The sequence below is a fragment of the Penicillium pulvis genome (assembly GCF_028828015.1).
Source record: "Penicillium pulvis strain IBT 33274 chromosome Unknown contig_7_segment1_segment0, whole genome shotgun sequence".
Taxonomy (NCBI): Eukaryota; Fungi; Ascomycota; class Eurotiomycetes; order Eurotiales; family Aspergillaceae; genus Penicillium; species Penicillium pulvis.
In genome coordinates, this window is record NW_026643079.1 from 2,579,115 (window position 1) to 2,600,288 (window position 21,174).

The following is a 21,174-nucleotide window of genomic DNA, read 5'->3' on the forward strand; positions in this document are numbered from 1 at the left end:
CGGCTTGGACAGCTCAGTCACTTTTGTTGCCATCAACACCGTTCACGCATCAATTGACACAATCATACCTGCGCAGTCTGATTTGGGCTCAGACGCGGACATATTTCGAGTTGACTTTAGGCAACTGGATGAAAATCAAATCCAGAATTCAAACTCTCATTGGGGACTTGAGGATGATGAGATATTCAATTAAGAACGGTTGGCTTCCGAGGTCTTAAAATACACATTTCACTTAGCCGCATAAAGATGCATTTCTCACTTCACATGTCGCCCCGGATCTTCCACGCATGACTGCGCTTGGGCCCACGGCACAAAGGGCGTATGCATGAAAACAAAAACGAAGATGTGCCGCCCTTAGATCGGCATTTACGCGTGCGGTTAGTTGAGGGCAACTACTATCGAAACTAGATTTGTGTCCAAGAGCCATGTTCGTCATCCCGTCCAAACGGGGCTCGAAGCAAGCCCAAATCACGGTGACACCTCAGTTCTGGAAGTTGGAAGGAAATTTGAGAAAGTGCTCATTTGCGCTGCCATGCTTGATATGGCACCGCTTGGTTCTTAATTATCACTTTTTCTGCACTCATCCTCAGTGATACGACTGGTATCCGATTTGCGGCGAACAGGCCACCAATCGGGTGAAATGCTGAGTCAGCACCCGCGTTGATGACATCATAGGTTCCGACCCCGCGGTGATGCAATATGATTCGATCACGTACCTGAACCTACCTTGGAATAACACCTGGACACGAAGCCCCGGGATACCCTAACAGGATAGTAAGGGGTCAAAGAACGGCTAGTCGGATAAAAAGTTACCGACATGTGTCGCGGAGACTCTTATGTCCTGACTTTCTCGATTACGCCACGCCAAATCAAGCTTGAATAGAGGGAGTAGTGTCCTCCGTTCGGTTGGTCCCGATTATTTGACAGGAAACAGCCATACAGATTTTGCGTGATTGGATGGCGATAACGAGCAGGAAATGCCATCATTGTTTTTGTAATTTTTGACAATGGCCCTACTCCATGAAATTCTCCCCGCGTTCTGACCACCCAGTCACAACTAGTGACTTGGTCTAGACAGACTCCACTCTGTCAATTGAGGAATTTAGCATGTGTTTCCATTCGTACGGATCAATCAGCGTCTCTGAATAGACTCTGGGCTGGTTCATTCCGGTGCCAAGGACAAGCGGGTGTGGAACCATAGGAACAACCTTCATTATTCACTCTGGATATGTTGGACGTTTACATCCGTACGACCAGTCGGGACTCAGATAAATTAAAGCCCAGGCGATGACGATGAGCAAGTTCAAGCCAACAAGTGGGTCCGAAGGCGCTCAGGAAACACAAATTCCTGATACCAAATAGTATATTAAGGGCCCAAGGCCCCCCCGCTTGATGCCATCCGTCTAACTTCCTTTGACAAGATTTGCGCAAGCCTACATTTCTCCTGCAGGTTGCATATTTCGCCCTTTTTTACCATACTACACGGACGCTCTTGCATTTAGTAACAACCCTTGTGGAAAATCATTCCAGGTCTGGGGTACCGGCGATCTCGCAGTTACAAGACCCGCTATTGGACCCACTCTCGAACGCCGCACACCGTTCACAATCCACAATGACGACCAGTACCGGGTTCGGCTCCCAGAGGGCCCGTCTTTGCAGCCTAGACGCCGACCGGGCCGACCTTTATGGTGGACCTAATGTCGTCGTCCCTCCCAAATACCTGATGGCTCCCAGTGGAGATGGTGACTTCATACCTTCCGTCAAAAAGACTAAAAATCATGAAGAAGTCGTCTTCTCGGAAGAAGAATATTTTGAAACAGACACTCCCCTCTCTACCCCGCCAATGACCACCAGCAACGATTTCGCCTTAGCCTTCGATATTGATGGCGTCCTCTTGCGGGGTGGCAACCCCATCCCTGAGGCCGTGGATGCCATGAAATATATCAATGGCGAAAACCCATTTGGAATGAGGGTGTAAGTCTCCTGTCCCTGGACCCTCCTTTTATCGTGACCACATTCTGACAAAAATTACCAATAGTCCATATATTTTCCTAACAAATGGCGGTGGCAAAACCGAGCAAGAACGATGCGAAGATCTCACTCGCCAGCTTGGCATTGAGGTCAGCCCTGGCCAGTTCATCTGTGGTCATACTCCCATGCGCGAGATGGCTGAGCGATACAACACCGTCCTGGTCGTGGGCGGCGAAGGCGAGAAGTGCCGTATCGTGGCAGAAGCATATGGATTTAAGGACGTGATCACACCCGGTGATATTATCAAGACGCGACCAGACACAGCCCCCTTCCGAAAGTTGACCGAGGACGAATACAACAATTCTCGACTACTCGATTTGAGCAAGACTCAAATTGAGGCTATTTTCGTGTTCGCTGACAGTCGCGACTGGGCCAGTGATCAGCAAATCATTTTGGATTGTGTTATGTCAAAGAACGGGTGTCTGGATCAACGGTCGGAGACCTTTGACGACGGACCCCCTGTCTTTTTCTCCCACAACGACGTCGTGTGGTCCACATCTCACGATTACTCCCGCATTGGTATGGGCGCACTACGTGCATCGCTCGAGGCTCTCTACAAAGCCGTGACTGGAAAGGACCTTAAGAGCATTGCCTTCGGCAAGCCACAAATCGGCACATTCCAATTTGCCACTCGCCTACTACAAGAATGGCGCAGTGAGTCCCACGGCATCAACGAGCCTCCGGCCACCGTCTACTTCTTCGGTGATACTCCAGAATCGGATGTGCGCGGGACCAATGAATACAACGAGATCGCTGAAAACGAATGGTATTCTGTCCTCGTGAAAACCGGTGTCTACCAAGACGGCACCGAACCTCGCTTCCCACCCAAGAAGATCTGTGAGAACGTCTACGAGGGTGTCAAATTTGCTATTGAGCGTGAGCATGAGAAGATGCTCAATGGCGGCCGTTATACCGACGACTCGGCCGAGGCCAATAAAGGCGATGTTCGCAATTAAGGCCGTGCTCCACCTTTGGCTACTACCTGGCTGAGCTGAACTGCTGCCTATTTCTCCAGAACCGACACAATTTCCTTCAATGACCGTGCGATTGACTCGTATGTCTACATGATTCCCAATTTACGATTTTCATGCCATTTTTTGCTATAATACTTTCTTCCAAGTGCTGGTGTTAAGAGTCTACTCTTATCGCCTCACCTGGACCATCTACTTCTACATTATGAACAATATGATAAATGGTATAGAATTCTTATCTCGGTTTCACCTGAGTTTCTCCTGTAAACATTCGAATCTTGCTCCTTCAACTTGAACTATAACCAACTATACAGTGACTTCATGAAGCAGATATATTTAGATATTTCCGGTTTCAGTGCAGATGTACATATATGCAATCAATGGGTGGGCGCGTGGCACGATAGTGCAAAAGGGGTCAGAGTACTTCAAGTGCTTACGTATGACGCAACACAATTCAGGCCCCCATCACAAACCTCAATGAATCTCACTTAAGGGCTGTTTCCCAATGTTGCCCCTATTGTTTGTTAATTTCTCTCACAAACGACACCATGACTTATTTGGCACTTAGTCCAAGGCTTTTGCTGGTGCTGTTCACCTTTGTAGCCGTCGCGTGCTTGTCCATCCGAAAGTTTCTCACCCATTGCCAGACTGTCAGCGCCCATGGCTGCAAAAAGGTGGCAAAGGCAGCGAACAAGGATCCGTTTTGGGGAATCGACACGATATTCTGGGCTAAGAACGCTTACAAGGACCATAAATTGCTCGACAGGAATACCGAGCTTTTCCACACTCTCGGCAACACATTCACCACAAGGCAGCTCCATAAATATGGAATTGGGACCATAGAACCGGAGAACATCAAAACGATTTTGTCGCTTAAATTCGAAGATTACGGTATCAGCTTCCGGCTTGAACCATTCAATGCACTTCTGGGAAAGGGCATCTTCGACACTGATGGCGACCACTGGGCCGCATCGCGCGCCCTGATTCGACCCAGCTTTACCCGTGACCAGATAGCTGATCTAACGTCGCTGGAGAGTTTGATCCAGGATCTTTTTGCACTACTTCCCCGCGATGGAAAGACGGTCGTTGATCTACAAGAGCTCTTCTTCCGATATACCATTGATTCAGCGACTGAGTTTCTGTTCGGAGAATCAGTCGGCACTTTGAAGAAGGCTCAATCGGAGCGCGACTTTGCCCACGCTTTCCAGTATGCTCAGAGTGCCATCATCACGCGAGCAATGCTGGGTCCGTTGAAAATATTCCACAACGATCCGAAGGCCGACGAGTCCAATCGTATTTGCCGAGAGTTTGTCCAGCAGTTCGTCGATGAAGCATTCCGTGCGGTCGATGTCAAGCAGGAGGAAACAGTAAAAGGGGAAACTGACTCGAATCGCCAGAAACATGTTTTTGCGCAAGAATTGGCATCGCGGACAACTGATCGAACTCGCGTTCTAGATGAATTGATGAATGTCCTCCTAGCTGGTCGCGATACCACTGCTAGTCTACTTGGCAATCTGTTCTTCATGCTTGCTAAAAATCCAGCAATGTGGGACAAGTTGCGCCGAGAAGTTGCTTTTCTGCAAGGTCGAACCCCAACATATGAGGAGCTGCGCAGCCTCAAATATGTCCATTGCTGTATGAATGAATGTGAGTGAAAACTATTTACCAAGACTATCGAAGACCATTAACCTTATTGACTTTTCTAGCACTCCGTTTACACCCAGTTGTACCACGGAACGAGCGAGAAGCAGTGCGAGATACTGTACTGCCACTTGGGGGAGGCGAAGATGGTCTCTCACCTGTCTTCGTCCCCAAAGGCACGATTGTGGGCTATTGTGTATACGCAATGCATCGGCGTGTTGATATCTATGGTGCGGATGCAGAAGAGTTCCGTCCAGAACGCTGGGAAGATGGGAAGCTACTGCCTCGCTGGGGATACTTACCCTTTAACGGTGGCCCACGTATCTGTATAGGTCAACGTTATGCATTGACCGAAGCTGCCTACGTTATTGCTCGGATGGCGCAAGAATTTCAAACCTTGGAAAGTCGGGATCCAGGGCCATGGGAAGAATCTGTGGCCTTGACTTTGTGCTCGAGGAATGGGGCAAAGGTAGCTCTCACACCTGCTTGAAACACATGACAAGATAGATAGTTTTTGACAGCCTTGGAGATTATTTTGTGAAGGAAATCTCAAAGCCTCATCACGTTTTGTTCTCTTCAGCCACTCGGCTTGGTGACACCGGATGCATCCATATTTCTCTGTACTTGTCTAGTCTCCAATCCACAGGGTAACCCAGAATACCCCGAATTTCTAGAGAAGGCCTTCTAGCGCCCTCTCCCCACCCTCTTCCCCTCTTCCTATCGGAATTATGAAAAACCTAGGGAACATGCAAAGTCCCGGAATGATGTAATTCTCTAGATGGCACAGCAACCCAAACATTCAGAGTCAGATGGAGTATGCGAGCCGCGACCATACTAATGATATTCTAGCCATACAAAAATTTCCTTTTTCTGGTGCGGGGTTCTGGGATGAACAGATTAGGTGAAGCCGAATATTGCCGGGCTCAGATCCCGGTCAAACTGGGTTGCATCTGCGAGGCGCAGGGGAGTCCACGTGTGCATGGCGGGGGTTAATCTGGGGTAATAATCCGTGGTGTGGATGATGTCGAATTAGAGTTGGCCTAGAGGAGGTTCTTGCCCGTGGGTGTATTTCATAATGTCTCAGTTGAACTTCCTTACGAATTTGATTACCCTAGGGTGTTCATACATGTATTCGCTTGCTATCTTGGCATTATCTGTCGAAGCTCACTAGTTGAACACTACATCATTTCTATATCTGGTATGGCGCAGCAATTGTAAATAAGAAAAAATGGCGTGTTAAGCATCAAATAATTAACATCATCGCGCTTAGTTCCCGTCACTATACGAGACAACGCTTCGTTAGAGCCTTGACATAGGTAGGAAAAGGTGGCTTAGTGGGTATCACTCTTTAATCACCTGAACATCCTAGCGTATCCTTTAGAGTAGCGTATATTAGTAGGTAACTGGGTATGTACTCAATAAAATTACTCTCTGGATCTTGAATACTGCGCTACTTTGAATGCGGTTAGTGAGGGTGTTTAACTAATCTTGCGGTGTTCAATTAAGAAGCTCCTATCTGTCTTGACCTCTATATTGAGCAGGACATTGATTCAGAATGTGCTGCTGGCCGTGAGTCCTGGGTATAAATGTTGACATAACTTTCAGTATTTCCTGGATATGTCAGGCAAACTTCAAAATTTGATGAAGAGGTTGTTGCGTCTTCTTCTTCTAAAAGTGACCACCACTCACTGGTGCCTGATAATTCAGGCATCCGACTCCGCCCTTCGATTGACATGCCCCACACAGCGCGGGAGCAACTCCCGGGTCTCATTCCTCCTGAAAAGTGAAGGATTAGATGGTATAGCCTGGTAAATATCCCAGTTGACAAGATGGTATGTATAAAACTAGCAATATATACAATTACAGCTGCTAAATAAACCCAGGCTATCCCTACAGAAGCACTATACCTGCACGACGCCTCTCTGCGAGCTCTGACAACAGAGATTGTGTCGTATCAACCTATCTCATCACTTCCAGAAGATGAGAAAGGGCTAGCAAAAAATTTCGGCTCAGATGAATCAGCTATGACAACGCGCCAAACAATTCTGTACCCACAAGGAGGTGGACAACTCAGCGACACTGGCACCATCACAGTCGCAAACCAAGAGCCTAGCTTCACAGTGTCCCTGGTCCGCAAGGCGCAAGACGGCACAATTATCCATTTTGGAAAGCCCAGCAATGGCGATTCGTCATCTTTTTCCAAGGGCCAGATTGTTGTACAGAGGGTTGACGGTGCCAAACGGGACTACCATTCTCAACTGCATACGGCTGGTCATATTATCGGCGTGGCGATGGAGATTCTCATGCCGCATATGAAAGAGGTCAAGGCCAATCATACGCCTAAAGAGGCGGGTATGGAATATGAGGGATTGCTGTATAACGAACATAAGCCGGTGATTCAGGCGAAGATTGATGAGTTGGTTCAGCAGGATCTGCCTGTTATTATCTCATGGCTGGATGCCGGCACGGTTGTTGATGATCGTGCTAAGCCAGGCGATGGTCCTGTTCGGATGGTTAGTATTGGTGGGCTTGATCAGAGTCCCTGTGGTGGTACTCATGTTGAGCGGACTGGTCTAGTTGGCTCTATCAGTATCCGGAAGATTACTAGGAAAAGTGGGATTAGTCGGATTTCATATGAGGTAAAATAGAACTAATTGAATGGTCATGTCTATCGCCAGCAGATAACTACTCCCACCTGGCCAGAATTCAGGGAGCGCAGTCATTTCCGCTTCCTGTTTCCCCTGACTCGTACTGCGTACTCTATCTAGTAGTTCGTATCCCAGGTATGGACTTGGTACTGGTTCATCTCTTAAATGATCAAATAGCTCTAGTAGAGACGAGAAACTTATTGGACAAATCACCGTCAAGCCTACTGGGAATAACCTCAGTGCTGACATGTATGTTGATTTGCGGCTATGATGAACAACGGCTTACCAAATAGACTGAGATGAAAATGGAGCGCGATGATTGAACACCACAAAATTAGCCGAACACCACTATATTTCTATATCCGGTATGGTGCAGTAATCGTAATTCAAATAAAAGTATTGAAGTACATTGCATTACCTCGATACACGTCAATATACAAGATGAAGCTGCATTAGAGTCATAATATAAGCAATAAAAGGTAGCTTAATGGGCATCACTCTTTAATCACCTTCACATTCCAGCGTAGTCTACAGAGTAACATGAGCAAGTATGTAATTGGGTATGTACTCAAAAACATTTCTCTCTTAATCTTGAATACTGCGCTACTTTGAATGCGGTTAGTGAGGGTGCTCAACTAACTTTGTGATGTTCAATTAAAAGCTCCATGAAAAAGCCCCCCACGGTCTCTTTCAACTGGTCTACTCTGCAACTCCATGGTACAATCTAAGCATTCCACGAGCAGCATGCTCACCAAGGGCATCAAGACTACCCATCCCCATCATTTCAAGCACACTGATATCGAACCCGAAGGTCAATCTCCACCACTGTCTCACTTCTATAGCCACAAGGGAGTCGATTCCAAGTTCTGGCAGGGAGCAGGATGTCTGCAGATCTTCTTCCGGTTTCAACAGAAAGTTGAAAATCTTCTTTCCGATCTGGACGGCGAGAAAGTGGGCACAGTCGGGCTGATCAAGTAAAGCTTTGTCAGCCTTGGCCGCAGCTAGGAAAGATTGGAGGCCTTCAGTAGAAGAAGAGCCAGACGATTTCCCAGTCTCTTCGTAATTCTTGAAGACAGCCATACGGATATCTTTCTTCCAAGGTGAGCGACTTCCAGTATTCCCCGAAGGTGCGTTCGCGCGAATGCCAAGACAGAAGCCAGGGTGTGACTTTGATTGTGCAGCTGCCTCAATCGCTTCGAGGAGTTCTCGTCCTGAGACTTTCCAGTCCCCGACGCTGGAAGCCATCAATTTCTGCATAAGCGAGTCGTGCTCGCTAAGGTATCCAACATCGTCGACGGCACCAATCTGGATGGAGCAGGCAGGCAACCCCAGGCCTAAACGATACTGGGAGAAGGCATCCAAAAAGCTGTTTGCCCCAGCATAATTCATTTGGCCAGGCTGGCCAAAGATGCCAGATATTGAGCTGAAAAGGATGAAGAAGTCAAGGTCCGCGGACATTGAAGCATTGTGGAGATTCCAGGTTCCTTTGATCTTTGGATCAACAGCCGTATTCCACTCTTTCATCGTCATGCGTGGAATGCTTTGGTCAGCAAGTACCATGGACATCTGCAATATACCTTTGAGCCCTTGAGCTTGTGCCATGGCCTTCGAAACATCCTCAATCTTGTCAACGCTTCCTTGAACAAAGCTGGTGCGGCAGCCCATGCTGGAAAGTTCTTGGGCAAATTCAAGGTGTTTCTTCGAACCTGCACTTCGAGACAGGTATATGAGGTGACGAGCCCCATGTTCTACCATCCAAATTGAGATAAAGCGGCCTAAGCCTCCAAGGCCACCAACTAGCAAATATGCGCCAGAGCCATCGAATTGTATCACCTTCTTGCGCCGCTGTACATCCTTTCCAATGCTAATTTGACCAGTCTTATCGCGCATTGACACAACAATCTTGCCCAGGTGGACACCCTGTTGCATATACCGGAATGCATCAAGAATGGCATCAGATGTAAAGACCTTGATCGGTCGAATGGGATTAATATGGCGTTGTCTGAGTAGTTCCACGATGCTTTTAAGTAGCCTTCGTCGTTATATGTTAGCATTCGCATACCAAAACACGATTCTATCAGAAAGGTCTTGGGCACTTACTCCTTTGCCATCTTTTCCCTGGTGAAACAAATCTGGTCCAGGTCAACGCAGCAGTAGCTGCGGTTCTCTAAGAAGGTACTCATATCAAGCTTGCCAGAGCCTACCAAGTCGCGTTTTCCAATCTCGACCATTTTACCAAAAGGTGCAATACACTGCCATGTTGCATGCAGCAGCTCGCCAGATAGAGAATTCAAGGCTAAATCCACACCTTCACCGTTCGTCTCCCGCATCACATCCTCGACGAAAGAGGTGTTGCGAGAGTTGAAAATTCTATTCCTGGGAAGCCCAAAGGTTTCCATAAGATACTTGGCCTTCTCCTCGTTGCCTACCGTCGTATATACTTCGGCGCCAGCCATCTGGGAAAGCTGAATAGCGGAGATACCAATCCCACCGCAAGCGCTGTGAATTAGAACAGACTAAAAAGCCGTCAGAACATAGCCAATGAGTATAGGTGGTGAGAGAATCAACAAACCTGTCCTTTTTTCAGATTTCCAATGTTGAACAATGAGTGGATCGACGTCGCGAATACGCAAGGCATGGCAGCTGCGTCCTCAAAGCTCAACCCATCTGGAATGACTTCACAAAGATTCTCAGATATGACAACGTGTGTTCCGAATGCACCTCGCGAAATAAACATGACGCGATCGCCGGGCTTCATGGTAACATTTGGGCCAGTGCGTCGAACAATGCCGGCGCCTTCAAGGCCGAACCCATCTCCTGAAGATTCCAAAATCCCCATAGCACATAAAACGTCCTACATATACATCGTCGGGGTTAGCCATTCTTCTGTCATCTTTTGGGATATGGTCTGACTTACCTTGAAATTCAAGCCAGTTGCATGTGTTTCAATTTCCACGTCATTCTCCTTGAGGACTTCAGACTCTTGATGAGCCCATTCTAAAGCAGTCAGGCGGCCAGGCTTGCTGGTTCGAAGAGCGATCCTGTCAGCGGTCTTGTCATTCGGGGCTGGTAGCGGTGTTTCGTCATGAACCGAGAAGCAATGAAATCTTCCAACATAGACCGTATCTTTCACAATAGCGTATTCGAATTCGGGCTTGAATGTTTCATCTTCCTGGCAAGCCTGGAATTTCTCAAAGACATCAATGATTCTTTCTGTGGAGGAAATGTTGACATTATCGACCTCGCAGGTTGCAAAATCGATTAGCAGTTCAGAGCGAATTGTCCTGGCAATACCGGTTATCTGACCAAACCTGGGGTCGTGACATTGGATTTGCGAAAGGCCAGTCACCCAGAAGATTCCACAATTTTTCAGGTTATCCACCAATGTTTTGAATGATTCGAACCGCCGATTGTCAATCTCATCAAAGAAAGGACCTTCCTCATCAACCAAAGCAATGACATCCTGACCACAAGGCAAGGTCAAGGGCAAATCCTGCATTCTGCAGTGGTGAACGGCATATCCCCGATTCTCCAGACTTTGAGTTATACAATTCACGGCTTCTGAGTCGGACAAAGTTAAGAGCGTAACACGCTTATCAGGGATGCTCTCAGCCTTCGGTTTAGCCGCAATCATAGTGTTTAGTTGATGTGGTTCCGCAGAATCCGGAACCATAGCATGGGGGTGGAATCCACAAGCCTCAAGCTCGCTTCTCCAGCGCTCAGTACTAACGTATGGCTCGTTTGCTCGGTTGTCACTTTGACCAGCCCACCAGCCAGGTAGAACTCCCCAGACATAGTTAGGCCATTTGCAAGTTGTTGTCAACTCATGAAGCAGCAGCCAGCCATTAGGATCTAGCAGTTGCCTGATATTTCTCAGGCTCTCGTGGAGAGACTTCGTGGCATGAATGACGTTTGTAGCTAAGATCAGGTCGAATTTCCGACCATCAAACCCCTGCGTAGAGGGGTCCTTGCTGATATCCAAGGCTGCGTATTCTATGTTTGGCTGCGTTCTGAATCGCTCTTGAGCTGCGACAAAAAAGCCGGGCGAGACATCAGTGTAGGTGTATTTGGAGTAGAGAGTTCTATTTCCAGGTGTAGGTATTAACGTCTTCAGGATTTCGGCAGTAGATCCACCTGTTCCGGCACCAATCTCAAGAACCCGCAGATTGGGCTTGGTATGAGTTAAGTGCTTAAAGAACTGTGACTCATCACATTGATCCATGGAGACATAGACATCGGTCAGAGTATCGTCTGAGAGAAGAAGGTCCAATGCCTCAATTTCACCGGTGAAGATCTTTTCAACATTGCTGAAGACTTTCTGCATGGCCACCATGCAAGGATAATAAGTCGCATCTTTCGATGTGCTGTGGATGATGTCTTTCACTCGCTGCTCAATGACAGCGTCTTCAAGCGATTCGAGATCTTGAACATCAACAGACTGTAGATGGCGGTCAACCCAAGACCTATAGTGGTGCATATGGTCAATTGAAGTACTCAATCCCGCAATCACCCGTCTTGTGTGAATCATGCACAAATGAGTAAGCTCTGTCATTACAGGCATGGATCCACTACGGTCAATTAGTGGCTTTATTAGATTTTTGGCATCCAAAAAGCCAATATGAGGACCCCATTCTGCGCGACAAGTGGTGTCACCAACTTCACTGGAATCTTGCTGCCCATCAAGAACAGATAATCTGATTCCAGAGCTGCGCAAGGCAATCTTGCCATGAGCTGTGACACATTGCCCACTTCCAATGATGGAACCGTTCGGGGTGTAGGTTGCGGAAGCCCGGATTTGAACATTTTCATGGCAGCGGTAAATGCACATTTCTGCAATATTGGTGGGGACCATGGTCTTAATCGCTGGGTCATAGCCTTTCGACACAGCAACATAAAGCAACTGTAGTGACGCGTCTATCACAGTCGGATGCATATAATAATATCCCTCGTTATCGGTGTCTCTGGCGGCCACATCCGATACCGCATTCTGCGTAGTAGTGTCGGCCTGGACGATATCAAGTCGTTGGAACTCAGGGCCAAAGTTGAGACCTGCCTTGGACATTGACTTGTAGCAATGATGTGTGTCGACTTTGCGCCTGAAATGAGTATGCTTCTCCGCATATTTGGCTTCTTCAGTATGCGAACTCGCCTCGCCGGAGCAGTGCTTGGTCCAACCTGTTCCGTTGTGGGAAGCGATGGTGAATTCCCACCATTCGCTATCTAGAGAGTCTGTCAAGGGAACACGGCGCATTGTAGTCATTATTTCGACTGGCTGAGCTTCGTTCAACACAAGGGCGGTGCTAACGATGACCTTACGCAGCTTGAACGCCTCATTAACCCCGGTGCTCTGGCCTCCGGTGATTTGACCTGCAGTGATCTGGCACACGGCCTCACCGATCATTCCTACATATCCAGCGAATGGAAAGACAATATCCATACCAACCTTGTGATCCCGAATCCATGGTGCATTATCCAAGTGGAAGACATTTCGGAATAGAACATCGAGGCTCTCCACGACCCGAGCTCCCAACAGATCGTGATGCCTATGCTCGCGGTGACGCCACTCTTTGCTCAGCCTAGATTCGTACCAAAATTTCTTCGAGTGGTCCCATGGGTATCTTGGGAGATCTGGCAAGGTTGTGCCGTCTGAAACGACCTTATTCAAGTTGAGCGGACAATTGAATACGTACAGCGCTCCAGCCGCTGCCAAGAATGCTTCCAGATCGTTCTGGTTGCGGATAAATGCTGACACATATGGAGAAGCAGAGTCGGTGACCTGAGTCTGAATTTCCCTCAAGGGGCCTGAGAGGGCCGAGTGGGGCCCAACCTCAAGGAACAACATCTTCTTCGCAACATCGTGATGGTTGATGATAGATGAAACTGCGGAGTAGAAAAGCACTGGAGATTCCAAGTTCTTTTGCCAGTATTTGGGACCAAGGCTTGAGCCTTGGGTAAGGATCTTGTTCTCAACAGTGCTGAAGAACAATTTTGTGGGGTCTTTGGCAGAAACTCTGTTTTCAATCAGCGAATAATAATCGTTGCCAATATCCATCATATGGTGGGAGTGATAAGCTTTATCGACCTTCAGCAGTCTTGCGAGAATATCAGGGTGGGCCTCTTTGATCCTGGTAACAACCATTTGAACTGCCTCGGAGTCACCGGATATAGTAACACTCCTTGGTGAATTCTCACAAGCAATGACTACTCCTACTCCAGGCTGCAGATATTCTTGGACATCTTCAGATCTCATTCCAATAGCCGCCATGGCTCCGGACTTTGCTTGCTTCGTGACTTGGCCACGGTAAAATGCGATTTCAATGGCCTCATTGGCCGTAATCGCGCTAGCGGCATATGCAGCGGCCACCTCACCACTAGAGTGGCCTATAACAGCCGCAGGCTCCACTCCAACAGAGGCGAAAGTGTCGACTAGAGCTATTTGAATTGCGGTACAGAGAGGCTGAGAAAATTCAGCAGAACTAAGTCTGCTAGCATCAGGTAGCTTCTGGAGCTCTTCTTCGATACACCATTCTGGAGAATGCTTGAGTGTTCGTAGATGTTCATCGAGTGACTGGATGCTCTTTTTGAACACAGGATATGCGCTGCTTTGGAGCATACATTGACCCATCTGTGGCCATTGAGCACCTTGGCCGGTGAATACCATAACGATACTAGGTACCCCCTCGGTTTTTGATGCTGAGAGTGCTGAAGTTGTGACAGTGGCAAGAAGACTTGCCACGGCAAATGCGCGATGAGGCAAATGCTCTCTTCTATTCGCTAGGGTGAATGCTAAATCACGAACTCGGCCTGGATTGTTCAGAGCAAAGGATTTGTAAGTTTCAGTCATCTTTTTCAGCGAGTCGGCGCTGTTCGCTGAGTAGACCAGCAGTTGTGGGGACGTGAGAGGCCGCTTCGGGGCGGGGGAGGTGATCCCAAAACTTTTAGCCGAGTCCAGAATGACATGAGCATTGGTACCAGTGATACCAAAGCTGTTCACGCTGATACGTTCGCTCCGAGACTCGGGCCATGGCATTGGCTCTGTGGGAACGGAGAGTCCAGAGTCCCATGGGATGTTCGGGTTGGGCTTGTTGAATTTGATATTCGGGGGAATGATAGAGTTCTCCAGAGCGAGTACCGATTTGATCAGTGATGTGAGACCCGAAGCTCCTTCGGAGTGACCAAGATTGGGTTTGACCGAGCCGATCTGGATTCCACCAGGACCAAAAACACGGCCTATAGCCTTGGTCTCAATGGGATCACCCACAGCTGTACCTGTGCCATGACACTCGAAGAACCCAGTCTGGGAATAATCTGTTATACCCGCCACCTCATAGGCACGTCTGATCATGGACTCATGGGCAATATCATTGGGAGAGTAGATACCAGCACCAGAACCTTTTCCGTCGTTGTTTGAAGCAGTTGCACGAATGACAGCTCGTACTGGGTTTCCATCCCTGATAGCGTCGGATAAAGGTTTTATGAAAACAGCAGATACTGCTTCTGCTCGGCCATAACCATTAGCATCGGCGGAAAAAGACTTACAAGAGCCATCGGGTGATAAGACGCCTTGCTCCGTCATAGCAATAGTCATCTCCGGGCTCAATATCAAGTTGGCTCCGCCGACAATAGCCCCCTCGCAATCACCCCTAGATATTGCCAGACACGCTTCATGCAATGCAACCATAGATGCGGAGCAAGCAGTGCGGATTACCATGCTTTGTTAAAAAAAATTAGTGGCAGGGGAGGTAGAAGAGGGGCACCAAATAACTAACCTTGGCCCTGTCAGATCCATCTCATGAGAGACACGGTTCGCTAAAACAAAATCCCCATATCCAGTCACACGGTATAAGCCGTGCTGTTGGCTCTCCTTTGCAAATATGCCATTCCAGTCTTCGCCAAAGCTACCCATATAACAGCCAATTGGTTTTCCTTTCCAGTTGGTTTCACCGGCATCCTCCATGCATTCTCTTGCAACTTCTAGCATTTGCCGTTGGTGCGGGTCTGCTCGCTCAACTTCTACCTTATTCATGGAGAAGAATGACGTATCTATGGAAGATAGATCGTCATCAAGAAAGTACCCATACTCAGTCTTGACACTGCCTGGTTTTGCAGTCTTGGAGTAGAATGCAGAAGCATTGTATCTTGATTCCGGTACTGGGCTGCGGGCGTCACCCTTGGCAATCAAGAATTCCCATAGCTGTTGTGGTGAATTCAGGCCTCCGGGGAGACGTAATGACATACCACAGATGGCGATAGGATCCGGGGGTGCAACTTTTGGTACATAATTTCCATTGACAGAAATTCCCTCGGCACTGATCTCGGCAGGTGTATTAGCCTGAGACTTTTCAGTCATGCTACTATCACACTCATCAATTGTGCGAATTTCAGCATCGATATTTTCCATCGTCACCGGGGTGGACTCATTTGAATCTTGAGTGGCAGCTTTCAGGGTCATTGTTATGGTCAAGTGGTGTGGCGATCTCTGATAAAAATTTGTTGAATTGAGTACTGAGTCAGAGCGAGAGATCTTAGGAAATCAGAAAAGTAGCGAGATGGATATTCATAAATAGCGAGTTACTTGACGCGTCCCACATTTGTCGTATATGCAGGTCAGATTAACACATAGGAGGGCTCGAGCCATCAACCATTCAGTTCATAGTCACGGGCAGCAAGGCTACGAGCCTTGTTATGCATATGGCAGAGATCGGCATATAAGGCTGTAACAAATAGACGGAATGGAGTTTTCCATCAATGGTATTGTACTTTGGGGCATACAGCTTTGCAAATTAAAATTCATCGAGGTTTTTCAATGAGCTCGGTACATGCAGGTGCCTAAAACTCAAAATCGTGTTCAATTAGATTTGGTTCCTCATTCCAAATAGCTTGATAGTAGTTGCCACAGTGTATGCCAGATATCATGTACCGCCCATGGTAAGGTCCAGAGATAGTGGTTACAGCTGGTATGTTTGCTTTTCCATGTACGCTGTGGCTGCTTTAAGTGTTACACTAATAAGCGACTAGTAGCTGATCAATCTTCAGAGCTGGTCTCTAACCGGGAATGGTACGGGTATGTTATCCACTTTCTCTGTGCTGATACTAGTGGGCTATGCAGCTTACAGGCATTCGGAGCCACTATTGGCTCTTCGGGGTGGATCGGCATGTAGCAAAACTAGGCGATTGGAGACGCGAAAATCGATGTCGCCAGAATTGGAGATCTATCAGGTTGTACGATGTTCAGATAAGAAGTAGAGATAAAGATCGCAGAACTGTGGCAAATCGCGCACGAACCATCCTGAGATCGATCCTTGATTGGCCTCAAGACGAGATCGCCGTGTAACCATCTGCATCGGCTAGATGAGTGACCGGAGCGGCGAGCTCAATCGACAACCTTGGAATATGTTATTGGAATGACGTTGAAATTCTCAGTTCCAGGGAAGAGTGTGCGACAGTGTTTAGGGACTAGTCCGGTAATTGGCCCAGGGTCGTGTTTATTAGACATGAGAGTGAAATCTATTATTTGATATACAAGATGCTAGTACGAGAAAGACTATCGAAAAATTACCTCCAGAATGCTGTGACCATATTGTATGTTTTTCAGCATAATATCGCATGGCACAAAATCATACAATGAAACCACTGTCAAGCCAGTGTTTCATGACCAGTTTGCCTTCGTTGAAACTTTCCTTTTGAATTCGAACAATGATAGCTGCATGGGTGTGTCGGTGTTTGTGAATATAAACGGGATATTTCCGGAATCCCACATCATTCAAAGAATCAATAATGTCGAATTGATCAGACGTTAGAGCAAGCTTCGGGAATTTGGATAGTGCGTGGCTAATAGGTGGAGGTTGGGAATCTGCCGAGGGGTCTGAATTAAACCCAGTCGGCTTCGATCCCCCTCCCTGTGGTCTTCTCAAAAGAGTCAGAAGCTTCGACGTCAGAGCCCGAGAGATAGGCAGGCTCTTCGCGAGCATTGGCATTCTCAAAGACTTCGTCCATAACTTGTTGCATATCCCGCACCAGTAGAGGTACCTTGTACTTCCCAAACAGTGCACCGTTTTTGCCCTCCACATGCAGGCGAATTCTTTTCTGGCTGCGGAATGTTTGAATCGCAGCATTGATGCAGAATAGTGTGGAAGCGGGAGGAAGCAACAGCAAAATAAGCAGGTAAAAAGGCATGTTTTGTACAAAATCTTTGGTCTGTTTCCACGTTTCGGATGAAGAATCCTCAGTTTCCTTGGGTGTGAGCGGCAGTAAGAACTCATCAGGGTCAACGATAACTTGCTCATAACCTTCGACGTAATTGATATTTATTTTTTCAAGGTCCCGGAAGGGATTCGTTTTCGTGAACAAAGTCGTGTACAATGCCGTGGTGCGGTCATTCACAACATTGCCGTACACACTCCGATTTTGAAACCTCTTCAATCCCTGGATAAAAATGCTCTCCGGGTCGGCCAGGATGCTAAGCAGGGGCCGCCCGGTGTCGCGGAACGAATCGACCATGAACAATTGCTGGCCCGATATAGAAACCAGTCGTGGTCCCAATCCATTCCATATCTGTCCTCTTACACCCTTGAGGGGAGTTCTCACACCGATATGTGGTGAGGCAAATGTAGTGAAGTTCATGGGTTCCACTTTATCCAGCCATCCGTGGGCTTGAAGCAAACCAATGGCATATCGAGCAACCAGACCTCCCAGAGAGTAGCCAACAACGCTGATTTTTGTAATCTTCTGCCCTTTGTTTTCCAATGTTTCGAGGGTGTCTTCGATCTCATGCACCACGCGTTCGCCACCCACCTCGATTCCATCGTAGGTGAAGTTGCCGCTGTTTCCTTCTGGACAAAGAATGTGAAGATGGTCTTCTCCATATTTCTCCTTAAGCGCCGCTACCATGTAGTCAAGGTGCGATGGCTTACCCCACAGGCTAGACGCAGGGCGGATTAGCTTGCCTCCCGACGTCATCCGAAACCAGGGGACTGAACATACCCATGCACCAGTACACAGAGATGGTCGGCTTTGTTTGAAGCCCCAGTATCCGACATTTCTGCAATATGTGACTGATTTATTTGTGAAAGGAAAAATTGAATCAGGAGGCCAGGCTGACGAGATAAAAGGCCACTCAGCCACTGTGCTGATCGGAGTTAAGGCTGACTGACAAGCTTCCAGCCGATAAGCCCGGTGATAAGATCGACCTTCCATGTTGTCGCCTGTATCTTCAGGTGTCTAGTTTGGCTTGGTTTGCATCCAATCTTCAACATTTAATCAACTCTGGCCTTGACCTCTCCTACACCATTTGATTACACGTAACTCTGGTGGTTATTCATGGTGGCGTACTTATCTCGAATGTCGTGCGGCAGGCGAGAGATCTAATTATTTCATCAAATTTCCCCGTGTTATCTCACGAACAATCGGTGATGCTCATGTTTGCATCCCGAGGTCTATGAATTGCACGTCATAAAAGGCGGCAGGTTGTATGCTTTTCTGCGCCAACACGACCCTAGCATAGCTTACGAAGCTTCATTCTGTTTTCAAATGCTTATTATGCTCCCTTGATCCTGTCCTTTGGATCGACGTGTCATTACACGAGCAGCAAATCGTCTCTTTGAGAGTCTAGCTGAGGACTCTTCAACCGACAATGTTCACAACTTTGGGTTTATTTGACGGCATTCCCTGCCCACAGGGTACGCAATGCTCTCTTGTAACCTGTCTGTTCTCGCATAAGGCCCAGGCTTTCAATCCGTCTGCGGCTGAGAAACGCGCTTTTAGCTCAGTTGAGAGCGAGCGTCCTTCCAAGAGGCTTAAGGCTGAAGACTCCACCCTATCATCAGACTCGAGCTTGAACCCATCTACTCATTTTCAAGTTCAAGAACGTTCAACAAATTCGCCAGTGGCCGCGACTAGGTCGAAGCAACAATCACAAAGCTCCAGGTCGGGCGTTTCCAAGCTGTCATCGATTTCTCGGGGAGTCTCTCCTCCTCCAGGACGCACAGAGTCTAAAGCTACAAGCCAAGGAACTGAAATTGAGGCTGCGGCCACTTCGTTAGAGCGGGCTACTTCACAACTCCCTCCTCGAAAGGTGCCAAAAGAAAGCCTCAATCCTCGAATGCTTCCAAAGGCCCCAGCCAATCATGCCGTTCGGACAGCCATCCTGACGAAGCTACATGCTGGCATGTCAGCACTCAATGACAAACTTGCCAAGGAAAAGGATACTTCAAACAAATGCTTTGTCCTCAACAAAAATGAGCTTGTGACAATGGCCCTGGACGAAGAGGAAAAGGTAGCCAGGGATAACCCCGGGGTTTACTCCAATGTCATCAAGCTTCGGATAGTAAAATTGACGAAGATGGCGATGGAAGAATGGACAAAAGAGGTGATGGCTCATCTCAATTCTCGGTATTACAAAATTCAGCCCATTGAACCAAGCACGCAGCAGCTGTCAAAGCCTATCAACACAGGCCTGTCACCGGAGGAAGAGACTGCCCTTGCAGTTGCACTTGTCACGCCAGTGGTTGGCCTTGAAGAATTTGGCTATGTCACTAAAGCACCTACTGCAGCAGAGATTGAGACTGCGAAGAAAGGGGTTGTCGAGTCTAAGGGCTGGGAAAAGTGCGATCGGTGTGGTGGACGCTTTCAGGTCTTCCCTGGACGCCGCGAGGATGGAGCGTTGACCAGCGGCGGTGAATGTACCTATCATCCAGTTCGACCTATGTATCCGCCGCGCAAGAAAACGGACAATGTCACCGGCGCGCAGGAAGCTTACTTTCCATGCTGCACTGAATCTGTGGGCGCTTCGTCAGGCTGCACCAAAGCCAAAACCCATGTGTTCAAAGTATCCGAGGTAAAGCGCCTTGCAACCATCCTCCAGTTCGAAGAAACGCCAGCACAGCCCGATAAAGGGCCCCTGGACCCCGTTTCTTTTGACTGCGAAATGGGCTACACAACTCTGGGCTTAGAGCTCATTCGTCTGACGGCTGTCAGCTGGCCGCAGGGTCGTGATATATTGGATGTTCTGGTTAAGCCTATGGGCGAGGTGCTAGACCTCAACTCACGTTATTCAGGTGTCTTCCCTGAACACTATGCAACTGCTGTTCCTTATGGCACCTCAACTACCGTTCAAGAGCAGGATGGCAAAGACACCAAGCCACTGCAGGTTGTCGATTCTCCTGCTGCAGCGCGATCCCTTCTTTTCAATTTCCTACAGCCCGATACACCATTAATCGGCCATGCAATCGATAACGATCTTAACGTTTGCCGAATCATTCATCCCGTTATAATAGATACCGTGCTTCTATACCCACACCCAAGAGGCCGTCTGCCCAGTCGCATGAGTCTCAAAACACTGGCACAAAGGCATCTTGACCGAGACATCCAAATGGGAGGAGACAAGGGTCACGACTCCAAGGAAGATTCGATTGCCACGGGTGACTTGGTGCGGGTGAAGGCAGGTGTGATATGGAAGCGGTTGGAGGCGAAAGGGTGGAAGTTTCAAAATGGCAACTTAGTGGCACCTCCTGGTCAAGACATCCAGAATATTAGAGAGGCAGCACAGGGAACTGGCGGTCCCCAGCGAAAGAATCCAAGCGTCACATAGCATAGTCTGTACTCGATCTCACCAATGATACCACATGACGACCATCGATCTATCTTTCAAACTTTGGTAATATGTCCAGTGGATATGTCCAACACTCTGTCTTATGACATACTAGCGATAAAGCAATCTACGATTTCTGTAACGAGATGTTCTACAACAGTTCAAAAATGTGTGAAGGGTATAAACTTTTTTGATTTCATAGCGCATTTAAGTGCTAATCTACCCTCACAAATCCACGACCCAACTTTCCATGGCTCTCACACTTTTGTCCGGCAAAAATCCCAAGCCAAAAAGG

General features: G+C 47.9%; 6 protein-coding genes across 6 annotated transcripts; 4 read left to right on the forward strand and 2 right to left on the reverse strand.

Annotated features, from left to right (window-relative positions):
• Positions 1 to 1,612: 1,612 nt before the first annotated feature.
• On the forward strand, positions 1,613 to 2,987 carry N7503_008940 (phosphatidyl synthase; the record flags this gene model as incomplete). The annotated part of the gene is made up of 2 exons (XM_057068487.1): positions 1,613 to 1,974; positions 2,039 to 2,987. 2 exons carry the CDS (start codon positions 1,613 to 1,615, stop codon positions 2,985 to 2,987), a joined length of 1,311 nt encoding a protein of 436 aa, XP_056919342.1.
• Positions 2,988 to 3,550: 563 nt separating this feature from the next.
• On the forward strand, positions 3,551 to 5,133 carry N7503_008941 (cytochrome P450; the record flags this gene model as incomplete). The annotated part of the gene is made up of 2 exons (XM_057068488.1): positions 3,551 to 4,649; positions 4,709 to 5,133. 2 exons carry the CDS (start codon positions 3,551 to 3,553, stop codon positions 5,131 to 5,133), a joined length of 1,524 nt encoding a protein of 507 aa, XP_056919343.1.
• A 1,339-nt stretch (positions 5,134 to 6,472) lies between these two features.
• On the forward strand, positions 6,473 to 7,291 carry N7503_008942 (putative alanine--tRNA ligase; the record flags this gene model as incomplete). Its single annotated transcript, XM_057068489.1, has 2 exons — positions 6,473 to 6,475; positions 6,527 to 7,291. The coding sequence occupies 2 exons, from the start codon at positions 6,473 to 6,475 to the stop codon at positions 7,289 to 7,291; spliced, it is 768 nt and encodes a 255-aa protein (XP_056919344.1).
• A 699-nt stretch (positions 7,292 to 7,990) lies between these two features.
• Positions 7,991 to 15,743, reverse strand: N7503_008943 (type I polyketide synthase; the record flags this gene model as incomplete). Its single annotated transcript, XM_057068490.1, has 5 exons — positions 7,991 to 9,323; positions 9,392 to 9,807; positions 9,864 to 10,145; positions 10,209 to 15,003; positions 15,061 to 15,743. The coding sequence occupies 5 exons, from the start codon at positions 15,741 to 15,743 to the stop codon at positions 7,991 to 7,993; spliced, it is 7,509 nt and encodes a 2,502-aa protein (XP_056919345.1).
• Positions 15,744 to 16,908: 1,165 nt separating this feature from the next.
• On the reverse strand, positions 16,909 to 18,330 carry N7503_008944 (lipase ROG1 family protein; the record flags this gene model as incomplete). Its single annotated transcript, XM_057068491.1, has 3 exons — positions 16,909 to 17,190; positions 17,225 to 18,212; positions 18,275 to 18,330. The coding sequence occupies 3 exons, from the start codon at positions 18,328 to 18,330 to the stop codon at positions 16,909 to 16,911; spliced, it is 1,326 nt and encodes a 441-aa protein (XP_056919346.1).
• A 593-nt stretch (positions 18,331 to 18,923) lies between these two features.
• rex3 (putative RNA exonuclease Rex3) lies at positions 18,924 to 20,879 on the forward strand (the record flags this gene model as incomplete). Its single annotated transcript, XM_057068492.1, has 1 exon — positions 18,924 to 20,879. One exon carries the CDS (start codon positions 18,924 to 18,926, stop codon positions 20,877 to 20,879), a length of 1,956 nt encoding a protein of 651 aa, XP_056919347.1.
• Positions 20,880 to 21,174: the final 295 nt, after the last annotated feature.